Source organism: Aulonocara stuartgranti (genome assembly GCF_965226115.1).
Source record: "Aulonocara stuartgranti genome assembly, chromosome: 3".
NCBI lineage: Eukaryota > Metazoa > Chordata > Actinopteri > Cichliformes > Cichlidae > Aulonocara > Aulonocara stuartgranti.
The window spans coordinates 59,982,211-59,997,153 of NC_138941.1; the positions used below are offsets into that span (position 1 = coordinate 59,982,211).

Genomic DNA, 14,943 nt, shown 5'->3' on the forward strand with positions numbered 1-14,943 from the left:
GGAGCGCTCAGTGAATCTGTGTTCGACTACTCCGCCTAGGCTGCACTGTCGAGCGCAGATCCACTGAGCGCTCCACACAGACAGCATAGTCAGAAGGAAGAGCACAGGGCAAGCTAGCGAGACAGAAGTTAAGCTCTCCTTGCAACAGGCAAATTGACCCTCATTCAGATCTGGCGTTTGGAATTATTTTGGTTTTCATGTGACGTATGACCCTGAAGGTACGCGAGTCATGGACTAAAGTAAAACAGTATGTTGGATGTGCCAAGCAATGCTCAATTACATTGGTGTGAACTAGTGTGTTAGCGCAGTTAGCTCGTTAACGTGTTGGCCGTCTAGCCCCATGCACGGAGCGATCGGCGGTAGCTCGTTAACGGAGATTTGCCGTGTTGTGGCGTTAAGGTCATTTCAACGAGATTAACCTGAAAGCACTAGTGGGAACACAACGAATATGACTGCACATTTACACCGACATCATCCTAGTGCAAAGACAAAAACAACAAGCATGCTACTAACTTTAGCCGAGTCATTTAGACAGCTGTTAGCACATGATTCTCCTTATGCTGCTGAGAATATAGCCCAGAAGAAGCGGATAGTATAGCTTTTATTTTGGAAAGAGACATTTCTCTGTAATAAACTCTCTTTTCCAAAGATGAGTGATTCCTCAATCAGATACAGGGCTTGCAATATCGCTAGCCCGACATCCTGGAGCTAGCGATTTTTTCAGTCGGGCTACCAAAATCTATCTCTTCCCTGCCCGTCGGGCTATTGTAGGAAAAATATATGTCAATGCTTTTGCATTCTTTCAGAAATGTAGCTGGGTAATTATGTCATTGGCATCGGTGAGCCACTGTCAATATGTGACATATTGAAGTCGCGTTTGAATTTGCGCTTGTTTTTTTGCTTTCACTTTGCAATCGTGCAAACTGTGTATAGAGAGCGACAGCACTGATCTGTGAGTGATGATAATTTGTGCACCAATTCCTCTGACATCGTCTTATTAATCGTTAGCTTACTATGCAAACATGACAAGTGAAATCTCCCGCAGCAAGCTTAAACATGTGAGAGGTTGATCGCACAGAGAATCGCTGAGCTTATGTGAGTGCGCGTGTAAAAGCATTTCAGTTCTGCTGAGCCAAATAAGACAGGTCAGGGTGAAGAAGTGACAGCCAAATAAAAGCTTACCACAAAACGGAGAAGTTATGACAAATCAGACTATAAGGCAAAAAGAAAGTGCAGCTTTATGGTTTCATGGACAAAATAATTTCTGTGGCTGCGATATGATGAGCTAAATAACCAGGGCTGCACATAAGTGGTCCGCAGGTGCGCATTCGCTGTCAAAATAAAAAACGCGCACAAGGGTTAGGGTTAGGGTTAAATTTAAAAACTGTACTTTTGAGTTAAAATATATATTTATAATTTTAATAAATGACAAATTAAAAATGCATGAACATTTTTTTTGTATCGAAAAAATATCGAACCGTGACACCAAAGTATCGAACCGAACCGAACCGTGAATTTTGTGTATCGTTGCACCCCTAATATATATATATATATATATATATATATATATATATACACACACAGACCCATTTCTGTAATATATCTATATAATTGCTAATATATATTTTGTAATATCATGGCTAAAGCACTTTCTGGATGGATGCAAACTGCATTTCGTTGCCTGTACTTGTGACATGTGCACTGACAATAAAGTTGAATTCTATTCTATTCTATAGCTTTATGTATAGCAAGGTGGAAAAATCATTTAGGCAAATTCATAAAGTATATGAGAATACATGCTATATTTTTTTATTGTGATAGCCCATCATTTCCAGTGAGTTATTACACTGTTGGCCTGCCAGGCAGATTTGAGGCACTAGAAGTGGATAAATTATTCATGTTTTTCCACATAATGGAAAAATTAATGGAAGTGAGACCAATACCTGTACACTTGGTAGGCTGATGGGGTCCTCTAAGAAATTCACTCCTTCAAATGCCAGTGTAGGAAGAGCTGAGGGAGCGACACCAGTGTTAGGGTCGTATTCGAGGAAAGCATTGTTAAGGGGGTCATCGTCGGGTGGGAGCTCATCCTGTGTGGAGTTGACTGCAATGATGGCCTCCATGTCAGATCATATGTGCTTAGCTGGCAGCGCCATTTTACAGTCACACAGTTATACTCACAGGACCTGTGGGAAAACAAAGAAATATACCAATGGACAAATGTTAAATTAACATGCTTAAAGAAAGAGTAGAGTATATGGAGGTTTTTTTTGGACTGAAGTACATCTTACATAAGATACACCGACTGATTGATAAAGCTATGTCATATTATGGAGCAGCATGACCATTCTACTACCTGAATCGAATATTTAATCTTATTTTATATCTTCACTCAAATGCTCAGATAAATATCTGACTCTTTTATTCCTTTAACTAGCTAGTCAGTAACTGTGACCTTTAATGATTCGCAAACAGATTTCATGGAGGAACAAAGCATAGAAGGCTAAATATGTGGTGTGGAGCAGGGAAATTATTTTACTGCTATTGTTAAATAATCATCATCATTACCATTGCATTAATAATATAATCTGCAGCATTGATATTGTATTCAGAGGTTTAAACAGTGTGTGTGTCTTTCAGAAAGACTAAGTTGCAGTTGACAGGAAGTTGCAGAAGGCTTTGCAGAACTGAAACCGAAAGTCATTCTGAGCAGGTTAGACGAGGCTATTTGAATTACTAGGTTATCCAAATTGTCTGTTATACTTTTATATTCTTTTACTAAACTTTTAGTAGAGGTTCTTGATTAAAACATTTATTCAACATAGTACATGTAGTTTCAGTTAGGTTATTACACATAAGGATGAGCCTCTGGTCTGGTAAAAGGTCAGAAGTGCAACGGGTGAATTGAGAGAGCATTTGAGGACGACACACACACACACTCAGTTAGAGAGAATCATTTATAGGTGAAAGTTTAATCATGTTTTGCTTGGGGTTGCAAAAGAGCAGTTTGTCGCAGAACTGCTGCTGAGGTGTCAAGCTGACAAGAGAGCATCCGGCAGTGACAGGAAGTACCGGCCATGAAGATAGAAGACAACGTTCCTTTAAACTGTGTTAAAAGTCATTATGGTTTTAATTTGACGTATGTATATATTCTGTCTGTGACGTATGAAGGGGCGTCGTTAATTCAAACCCTGATGCTATAAAAATCTGTGTATGCTTTGATTAAGTCGAAGATCAAGTGCTGTCTGCGTACAGTGGTCTTCCCACGCGTGTATTCATTAAAATCAATTGTTTGACCAAGATCTTCTGGACCTGGTTGTTTGTACTCTCCTTCCTCAATTATGTGAACCTTAACATTGGCTAATTAAAAACAAGGTCAGCTAAAAACATAGTGAATATTTAACTAAAAGTTATGATTTAAAAGTTAACCCAAGTAACAGTACAAGTAGTTGACAAACAGAAATGAAAATTTAGCAAAAATTTATATTTGAATTTAATGTCTGTAAGATAAGATGGGGCCTGATTATTCAAGAATGAATGTTTAAAAAAAAGGCTATGGTATAGCTGCAGTTACATAACTGAAACCTCTGTGTCCTGAATCCAACCACCTCCAACTGTAACTTTTTTAACAATATAAGTGATGTTACAATAGTTTAAAAACGAATCAAAAGACTAAAATAAGTTCAACATTTTTCACACATGATGAAAGGATTTTTGAAGGGGGAGCTCTTCTGACAAGTGAAAGAACGTTTGATAGAGAAAATTTAGTATATACTGTATTTGACACTACAATGGCAAGTAATGAGATAATTAAATCTGCAAGCCATATCAATAAACTTTGTTTTAATTCACGTCATACTCAACAGATTACAGCAAGCAATCAGGTTAAAGTAGGAAAACCATGTTATTTGACGCTGATTACTCTAAAACCCCAGTTTAAGTCAACCATTGGTGTTTGCCCATAATAACTATCCAATCTGCTGTAAACACAGACAGATTACTAGAATGCCCCACTAAACACAGGATTAAATCAGGAACACTTCATCCTGCAACAATATGAAATGTTATTGTAGGGTCTTTACCTTATATCATAAAGCACCTTGAGGGGAATGTTTCTTTATTTTATTTGGTGCCATATAAGTAAAATTACATTTAACTGAACCCTAAACATTGTTGTTCTGAAAATGTGAAGCTGAAGTTTGTGAAAAATACTTTTTTACTCAACAACTACAATTAGTATTTATTTAGTATTTATTTAGTATTTATTTATTTATTTATTGTCATTGTCAAGAACAATGAAATTGCGTTTGGGGCTTCCATACAACCCAAAAAAAAGAAGAAAATAATAAATACCCCTTAAAACCCAAGTGTACATATTTAACCCAGTGTGACTCCAATGCAATAAGACAATCCTTAGCAATAATGTTCGTAGAAATTCAGACAAAGACCTGAGAAACATGACAAAATACAACAATGCAACCCATTCAATATTATTGTACTGTGAGATATGATATCAGATATGATAGTTATCTATTTAAGAAAGAGGGGGGGGGGGGGGCAGGAGGGGGAAGAGAATAAAGATATGATGCACCAATGCAGACCAGTTCATTGCTATTAAGAAGTTGGATATGGTTATTGTCCGTGAGAGGGGGGCAGAGAGTTCAGGAGCCTCACAGCCTGTGGATACAGGCTGTTGGCCAGTCTGGATGTTCTGGCCTGTATAGACCTGTACCTTCTCCCTGAGGGCAGCAGATGGAAAAGGTGGCGCGCAGGGTGATGTTGGTCCCGCAGGATACTGTGCACCCTCCTCAGACAGCGAGTGGGGAAGATATTACTGATCTCTGGCAGACTTGTTCCAATAATTCTGCCAGCTTCTTTCACCACCCGCTGGAGTGCTTGCTGATCGGCCTTGGTGCAGCTGGGGAACCACACTAGAAATCCATACGTCAGAACGCTGCTGATGGCACAGTTGTAGAAGTTCAACATTAGAGATCTGGGAATGTGTGCGCTCCGCAGTCTCCTCAGGTAGTAGAGGCGCTGTTGGGCCTTCCGTGCAACTGAGGTGATATGGTTGCCCCAGGACAGGTCCTCGGTACAATGCCTTCATTTCTATGAAAATCACGTTACCCATTTTCACACACACCTAAAAGTAATCAGGTCACTGTCAAATCAACCTGTGTCACAATGTTATCCTTAATCCCTGTTCCTGGAAAGCAGCATAGAATATAAATGAGATCAGATTACTCCCAAAAGTAGAGCCTCAGATAATCTGCAGAACAGTCAAACACACATATACATACATATATGACAATTCATGAATAATTCCACCAACAACAACAACAATGTTAATAATAACGATAAATAAACAAAGTTGAAAAGTGTTAAACATTCCTGTGATACTCTGATAAAATATTTATTTTTAATTTGAGATAAATAAAACTAACAATACTGAATCAAACTAGTGAAACAGTAACTGACCTCATGCTGCTTGCATTACCAACAATAATATCCAGTTAAAACAGCAGCAGTTTAAAAAGTGTGCACTTTTAAATATCTGGTTTTGATTTAAAAAAAAAATATTGTTACTTTGTCTCATTTTGAGTATCAAAATTTTTGCCTCAAAAATTTAATCAAAAGACTGAATCCTAAGTGTCGAGGTGCCCTGCAGCAGGCAGAAACGTCTGGCTTGGTTGGTAGAGCAGCAGATGGGCGCAATACTGGGCAGCTCTCAGTGAAGTTACACCTTCAGGCTGTTAATATCGCTGCTCATTTAGCCCATGTGGACAAAGTAAAAGTCTGAGAGCCTACAAAGTTTGGGCATTTAAAAACTAGTACTGGATTTTGTATTTCTTATCACCAGGATTTGATAAGACCAGGAAAAAAGGAACTTAGGTTAAGTAGTAGTTAAGTTTCAGATGCTGTATAAAATGCAATATCCATAATCTCTAGGAAGGTAACTGCAAAAACTTTAGCAGTTACTTTAAACATACAAATGCAAAGTAATGATTTTATTGACTGTGAGGATGCTGTTTTTGATAACTTATATTTTAAGTTATCAAAAACAGTTACATCTGAAATTCCACAATGTCAGATGTCTCACTTTTTATATCTTTATTATGTAGATATTCAAAAACTGGGCATGCAAGCCAAGCAGTGCTTGCCCAATGAAACCTAAACATAAAAAAATCACACAACGACCAAGACTGTCCAAGCCGGGGCTCGAACCGGCAACCTTCCGATTACAAGGCGACCTCCCAACTCTTGAACCACGATCGCCCCTAGATGCTATTGATAGCATCAGTAGTTTATATCAGCATGCATGCTTATGTCCCATTAACAAAGGCTGGAGCTGAACAAGCTGAGTAGACACTATAGCCTCTTTTCCTATAGTACCTACTTGGATTGGCTCGACTCGACTCTATTCTACTCTACTCAGTTTTATTCATTTTCCATGCTCTAATCACCCCAAGCACATTGAGGTGGTATTATAATTGAATACCACCTCAATGTGCTTGGATGGATTTTTGTGAAGGAGTCGCTCTCATTAGCCGTTTTGTGGGATGTAGTCTCCTTGATGTCACATTTTCAACCCCAACCGAGCAGATACTATCACGTAATGGAAAATCCTAAAATCTGACTTAAGTCAAGTCGAACGAAGTACGTAATAGTGGAAAAATTGGTACATCTTAATCTGATTATACTGTCTAGTTTTGATGGGACCTAGTGTGTTAGACAGTGAAAGCAAAATCAGCAACAGCTTCTCTTAGTTCAGTTACAATCTTGACAATGTGTAAAAACCAGAATGGTAAATATTAAATGGCCTGTATTTGTATAGCGCTTCACAATTCTGCACTATACAATATAGTCCTTTTTTTTATTGTTATTTTGTTGTATTTTTAGTTCCAGATGTCCACCTACTGCAAGAACCTAAATTGAAATGGATAGGTGCCATCTTGGAAGAAAGTTTCTAGTTTCTGTATAATGGTGCACAAAGTCAGACTGTGTGGTTCACAGGTGGGAAGATGTCACACCAGCTGTGTCATAGTGTCTGAACACTACCATGCACATGCAACTGTGACCTCTCCATTTCACAGCTCTGATATGTAGGTCAGTTAAATAAGCCTCAAAGGACATTTCATCAAACAGACAGACAGACACACACACACACACACACACACACACACACACACACCAACAACAACAACACAAGAATGGTAACACAAACACACACCAATGTGAATCTAAATGCACTTGCACATGTACTCACACAAATCCATGTGGGAATAAGCACATACAAAGAAACACATTCACACACAAACACACGCACCCCAACGAGCTAATTCACTGAGCAAGTTGCTAGAGGGAATTCAGCTCCCTCCTGCTCTTTCTCTCGGCTGACAAGATCAGTGACTGTGCCGAATCATACTCACCACAAGAAACACAACACTGCGAGACAGTGCTCAGCAAACTAAACTCACAAAAGGACTCAACAAAGCATCTTTTTCATGTTTATATGTATACAAAAAAGAGACAGGTGAGGGCTGTGTGTTTGTGTTAGTTTAGTCAGTCACATTCATTGGTCATCAGAGGACTGAAAGAATTGCAAAGAACTGCCAGAGTTAGCTGAAAAGGTTAATATTCATCTGTTATGTATTAACTGGCCTCTGGGCACAGACATGTGAAAGGCCCCCTGCTCCTTGTACTAGGAGCAAAACATCCAGACTGCAGTCCAAGTCATTGTCATGCACTGAATCTGAGGGTATGCCTGTTTGATTCATAGCTTAAAAAAATACTGAATGGTTACTTTTTTTGAAATAAAGGAAATAATTAATGAGTAGATATAACCAAATCTAGTTTTAAAAAGTAGATGTAGATGTCAGCCATGAACTTTGGCATTTCAAAGCCTCAAGGTTAGTGGTTTGCGGTTTTTTTTAGCCAGAAGGGACCATTCTTGGATGAGAGGGAGGAGTTCAAAGTTATTATGCTAACAACAGCTAGCCAACAATCATGGCTTTCTCTTTACCTTACAATATGAAATGCATTGAGGTGACTGTTGGGATTGGTGCTATATAAATAAAACTGAAAAGAATTGAACTGAACTAAATTGACTACTGGTGGATTAACCATTACAGAAACATCAAAAATGATTCTGGTAATTGCCAATATTGTTACTTTGGGCTGCTGTGGTATTAACCTTACATTGGATGGTATATAAGGACTCTAGTATTTACAGCTTTCGCAAGCGGCGAGGATAAGATAACTAACAGATTGTGGATGTAAAGACAACACAAGAGATCCTAATATTATAATAATATAATATTTTACTCCAACTTTAATCTCCGCTTCACAGAACTGAGCATTCAAAGCACCAAAAGCGAACCCATTTGCATCCAGTGTGACTGGAGCCTCCTGGTGGTCCCGCCTTCCTCGAACGCGTAGTAGTGTCTCCTTTTAGTCCAGGACCCTGGGCTTAAGCAAACGGGCGGAAAGGCTGAACTTGGGAGGGAGAAAACTGGTAGAGAAAGCTCTATCCTGAGAATTAGGGGGTGTGGGCAGAAAAAGTAAAGACTGAAGAAAACTGAAACTCCATCGGTTGAGGGCTCCTAGGGGGAAAACCAGAGTTAGTTAACCCCTTGGAAGACAGGCGGCTGTGGTGGGGGGGGGGGGGGGGGGGGCTGGGCCGACCCTACTTGATTGTCCCCAAGAACATCTGCAGGTTTAAGTCTATCAACACACACAGTCTCCCTACAACCTCCAAAGTCCGGCCCGATTCGAGGACTCTAAACGGGCTGTCATACAGCAGACGCAGTGGTGTACTATGAGCATTGCCTGACAAAACAAACTTATAAGTTTCTAAAGTCTTTGGGACAAAGGTATCAGGGCTAGGGCCCATTCCTTCACAGTTTTGTGAAGGCCTGGCCAAAAAACTTGGAGCTGACCAGTTTAACAGAGGCCCGGACCCCTGGATGTGACAGAGCATGCATGAGTCAAAAATGCGACGACACCATGAAACGGGAAGCACCGGGCGTGGGCGACTGGTGGAAATATCACAGACCAGGGGAGGACCACCATCCTGCACTGGTCTGTCCTCCAGGATGAGGCCTGTCTGAGCAGGCTTAAGGGCAAGGATGTCCAAGTTACCACTCTGGTCAGCAGTCATGGCGTAATAGTCTATGCCAACATAAATAGGAGAAACTAGTGCGTGGGACAAACAGTCAGCCACATGGTTGGACTTACCAACCACGTGCTGAATGTCCATCGTAAACTCAGAAATAGCCACCAAATGGCACTGCTGGCGTGCACTCCAGCAGACGGCGATAGGTGGGCCAGTACGGCAGCACAAGCTAATGCAGAGCATAGCATCGGAAAATGCCCGGATGCTTTCCGGGAGCCAGTCAAAAGAGCCACCAGGATATCATCTAGATATAGTAGAAGAGTAATAATAGAATAGTAGAAAAAAAATCGAGGTCCACCACTAGATAATAATATTAGACTGTTATACAAATTGTTGTTCTTGACTGAACCATTGCTTGGCTTGTAATTTTGGAATAGCTGGGATTCTTTGGCCAGCTTTTGTGTTGTGTCAAAATTTCAAGAAGAAGCACTGAAAGCCTTTAAGGAAACTATCCATGAACCCTGAACAACTGTTGGAAAGATATCCTAAAATGAAACTGAATTTAATAAACTCATATCTGACGTCAACCACCGATTAAATAATATCACGTCCACTAAGTAAAAGAAGAAGAGCAGAGGCCAAACCCGTTAGTTAGTCATTTAATAGCTTTGTTCTAATTTTGTCACATCACAGCTAATTTCGGTTGTAACACAGAACTTCAACAGTACAACATAAAGGTCAGCCTTTAAAATGTAAATTAAAGCTTTCTGGTGCCAAACCTCCTGTGTAAGGTTCAAAATTAAAAAGAGCTGATGTAGAAAAAAATGGATCAAAGCACAGGCTTAGAAGAACTAATAAGTGAAGTGTAGCTTCAAACTGATGCCAGACCTCTGGCTTCTCTCTGTAAATGTGATGCATTCACTTCCAAAAATATATTTAAAGTCTCATGCCTGGTGACCAAATTTAAATGACTTCTTCAATTAATCCCTCTCTCAAAGCCACATATAGTCCTAAAATACTTTGTTTGTTACTGAACACAGACAGAAGAGATGCCTTCTCTATGCATCGCATGCTTGCTGAGATTTGCCTCCAGAAGCAAGAAACTAAATTGTTTCAGTTAAGACTCTTAACCTCTGGAGCCACGTTACAGTATCTGTTTCTGTCTTTTCTCTGTGACTGCAGACATAAATCTTGCATCTGCACCAGGGGATGATTTCACAAATGATACGTTTGGATCTCAGTGTCAACTTTAAAGTTCTTTACTGTTGTGATAAACCAGCCATGTTTTCCCAATTCACAGAATCCTTAAACGTCTTTTAAGGTTGTTTGAAGGCTTTCCAAGAGTGGAATAGTAAAGTGTGGCATATTTTTGAATATTGGTGATTTTAAATAGTATTTCTAAGAAGCAGAGGGACGTTTTTTTCTTAGAAATTACTCTTTGCATTCTTTGGGGATGCCAAAGCAAAGTAATAATGTTAGCTAGTTCTACAGGATCATGATCGAGGAGCCTGATCTTGAGTCACAGGGAACTGAGGCTGACTTGAAACCTGAAGAGCAGAAATTAAGAAATAATGGCTTTCATTGTGCACTTTAAGTATATCACATCAAAAATAAAGAAACAATAAATGTCTTTGTGTGTTTTCGGATATCCGGGTTCTAATAATCACCTTTTTTGCCACATAATTTTCAATTCTTGAGGGACCCACTAATGTTGATTTACAATTAGCTTTTATATATAAAAGCTGCACTGAAAGCTTAAGAGTAAGAGAAATGTTATGAATATACCAGCTGATGTCGCACAGTGCAGACTTTCAGTACAATCATCATAGGACACGATTTCACAAAGGCTGTTTCTCAGACAGATCATACAGTTCATAGGACCTACAGAAATACTTCTAACAGTTCTGCAGTGGTTATGGTTGGAGAACTAGTGATGGGCAAGACTACTTCTTGAGGCTTCTGTTATTGTTATTTGGCAGTCTACAAATAAAACTGAACTGAATAATAATAATAATAATAATAATAATAAATTATTTTTTAAAACTGCAATCTAAGCAACAACATGATAGAGATTTATATCACTCTGCTGCCGTCTGCTGTGGGAGCAGCATCGGAGTAGGTGACACTGAGTGAACTGATCAGGTAGGTGCTTTGTGGTTGGCTACAAATGGGGTCATCCATTTCTGATGCACTGTCTCTAACAGTCTGAATCAGCTAAGCTACCCACATGCTCTGTAATACATCTGTCTGGCAGAGAAGCATCTGGCAGATATTATTACCATCATTGTTATTATTTTATAATCATTTCAGCTGCTATAACAAAATAATTTCCCAGATTTGGGAAGTATCTTTATTTTTCATTTTCTAATGACATTGTTTGTATGCTTTGGGGACATCACAGACTTGATAGTGATGTTACAAATACTAACTTTCCTTGTACTATTTTTGTATATCACACACCTAAAAATCACATTAATTAGTTATGAATAATCATTTTCAATCATCTAAGATCAATGATCAGTGCTCTAAGGCTGGTCATTAAATAGGCTAGTAACTAACAGAGACCGTGCATGGATGAATGCATGACAGCAAAGGCGAACAATTTTGGCCGATGTTTTACTTATCCATTTCTCTTTTATCAGAATGGTGTTACAGAAATTAATGTGGAGTAGGCTGGACTCAAACTCTTTTAAACCACCCCTGCTGCACATATTAAAGTGAAGAACAAGCTCAAATTAGTGGCCTGGGATTTCCAGAACAGTTCCAGCATGCTGCAACAACAATGCTGATGTTACATTAGACAGCTAAAACATTGCAGAACCAATAATGTGCAAAGAATTTCAAACAAGACCACAGACAGATAAGCAGCTGGCATAATATGCAGAAGAAGTTGCCCCTATTCTCGACTGATATATAAAAAAAAATCTTTTTGGTCATTCAAAGTTCACCACAAGCTATTTCAAAAGAGCTCCATGCTCCAGAGGCACTGCTTCATACAACCAGACCTCAACTTTCCTGTAAGGCTATAAGAATGTGAAGGGCCTCAGTGAATCAGTACAAGAGGAGGTGGTGTGGATACATTTACTCCTCATCCTCTACTCCTGTAAAAGCGGGATGTTTTAATGCTAATATGGTTTTAAATCATGAGAATTCAACACCTTTTGAAGAGTAATGGGTGCAGCAGTAAGGCACAACTTTTACCAGGCCAACTTTCTCCATTGTTGGTCTGACTCATAGTTAATGAGTTTCACTGACGTTCATCCACTATTTAAGTCAGGGCAAACTATGGGCAGTGGAGGCAATGTGCTCACAACTAAAGCAATTAAAAGCAGGGTTTTGTTTTTTTTTTGGTGTAGCAGCCTCTTTGCAACTGATTTCACTAAGTGAGCCAGCCACATCCGTATATACACATTTCCCTTATGACCTGAAGCTGACTGATCTCTAAGGCCTGTGTGAAATAGCCCTACGATAATGCTGCCATTACGATTTTCTCATAAGCTTGATTAAAATAATTGCATTTCATAATGTATTAACTTTCATAAAAAGTATCCAACCTCTTGACACTGCCACATTTTCAAAAACTAAAGTTTTTGTTCTAAATATATTTAGCAAATACATTTCCAATAAAAACAAAATGTCTAACTTTAGAACTATTAACACCCACTCTGGCTCCAAATTGCAATTAAGCTTAACTCTGTTAGAATGTAGGCCAACAGGAAAAACTGGTTTGTAAAACGAAATGAACTGTATTTCAAATCCCGAACAAAACAATGGTGTCTGAGCTTCTGTTGCCATTTGAGTTGAAAACACAGCATCTTGGAAAGAAATGTCTCAAAGAGTGTTTATGGCTTAAGAACAGGCTCCTTTTATTTTAAATGATGGGCTGAAAATGCACTCCTTCAAACACTTGATTGCCAGTGTCCATGTTTTCACTAAGCAGGTGCCTTTAATATAATCTAAATAGTGTGACGGCTGCACGCCTCTTCTCGCTGTTATTTGTCCTTTGTTTTCTTGCCAGCTCTGACAGAAACAGAGCAAATCCCCTTCATGTGTTTCTCCTGCTAATCTTCTCATTACACCTTAAACAACTGTTTACATTGTAAATCTATCACTCCTGACTAAACTCTCAATTTAACACGCTGTCTGTCTCTATCATTACATATTGGCTGCACGGAGTCAAACACTTTGATTTTATTTCATTTTTGTCAAACTGCTTCATTGACATTCAACAGATGCCTCAGATCTTGGTGCATCTCTCTGCGGATGACTGCCCCTCATTTATTTGTACAAGCTGGGTCAAATCAAAGAGAAGGAAAACATCAAGAGGATGCATCTGTTCCAGAAGCCAACACAGTGCTGTAAACCAACCAGTTTAATCATACAGGGGTTCTTGGGGGAGTCTACATAAAACTCAGTGACCCAAAGAGAAACGAGGGTTAATAAAGCTCTGCTGACTTTTCTGTCTGTCTGAGCACCTACACACAAACTGGCTTCCTAAGATCAGGCAGTACTGTTGGTTGAAGGTTTTACAGGGCAAAACAGCCGAGTGGACCTGAGCGAGAAGGTGATAAGAGTAAATCCTTTTGTACTCTGAGTAACGTTGGCATTATTTAAAAACTGCATGATTATCCATTCATCCCTGCAAGTACCTTCTAAAGTTCTTACATATCAGAGATGTCAAATTTAAAGTTCAGGAGCCAGACCCAGCTGGCCAAAGGATGCAAACCTGGCCTAATACAGACCTCTGGATAGATGAAGGATATAACTATATTTTGGAGCTTGAGGCTTGGTGTTGTAAGTCTTTATCATGTCATGGGATTAGGATGCCTCTATTCTCCGGGGGTTTTTGTGCATTTTGCCCTCTCGTCTATTAGAGATGGCACGATACCATATTTTTATGTCCGATACCAATATCATAAATTTGGATATCTGCCGATACCGATATGAATCCGATATAGTGTTTTTTAATCAATAAAACGTTTTTTTAAATATCTTGCTGCATTTTGTATAAGTTCATACTCAAGTTTAAATAAACAACAACACTAAAGCTATTCTGTTATACCTGTATGTAAAAAATACACTGCGCCCAAAATATTTCATAGTTCAGCAACACTGATCAATCTAATAAACTTAAACCTACTCCATCCTCCCTATTCTGGTATTTTAAAGAGTACTTAGTGGAAATATTAAGCAACCTAACTAATGTGATGTTGTTTATTCTATTACTCTTGTTCTCTTCTGCTTGTTTTCTTTTTTCTTTCTCAGCAGGTGATCCAGGTGATTGATATATGCTTTTTTTTCCCTTTTCTTTTTTTTTCTGCCCGTTCTGTTGGTTTTTGTCTTTTGCCCTTCTCCCCCGTCCCTCTTCTCAGCTGTTTCTCTTTCCCTCTTTCTTTCTCCCCTTCTTTTCCCCAGTCAAGTCTGTCCCGTATTCAGTAAGTGAAAATAAAATAAACAATAAAAGGTGAATCAAATGGACCATTACGGCAAGGCTGGGATGGTCAATTTGGTAAAGTAAATCCGTTGGGCATCTTTCTTTGCCTTTAGACAACAATTCTGATGGCAAAAGAGCCAAACGGGACAGGCAAAAAAAAAAAAAAAAAAAAAAAAGCAAGCTAACTAATAGGGTTGCAAACTCCCAGCAAAAAAAAAAAAATAGGGAACCACCCTCCACCTCATGATGCTTAATCGATGTAATGAAATTTAATTTGATGCAGTGTGGGGAAATGCACAGAAATAAATTATTTTTCAAGAATAATTAAATAGATTCAACATCTTTCTTCAACAGAATTGCAGAATTCACAGATGGTACTTTCCCAAAGGAAAAA

The 14,943-nt window shown here is 38.9% G+C and overlaps 2 protein-coding genes across 2 annotated transcripts in view; both read right to left on the minus strand.

Annotated features, from left to right (window-relative positions):
- LOC309698633 (uncharacterized protein) overlaps positions 1–14,943 on the minus strand; it is a gene marked incomplete at its 5' end in the record, with an annotated part of 421,704 nt that overhangs the window by 112,195 nt on the left and 294,566 nt on the right. The window lies entirely within an intron of this gene.
- The window catches only part of npy2rl (neuropeptide Y receptor Y2, like), an 89,374-nt gene that overhangs the window by 44,953 nt on the left and 29,478 nt on the right, over positions 1–14,943 (minus strand). Inside the window, exon 2 of the mRNA XM_082526428.1 lies at positions 1,944–2,186. Within this exon, the coding sequence (XP_082382554.1) occupies positions 1,944–2,123 (180 nt within the window). The 5' untranslated portion in view covers positions 2,124–2,186. The remainder of the gene's footprint in view (positions 1–1,943; positions 2,187–14,943) is intronic.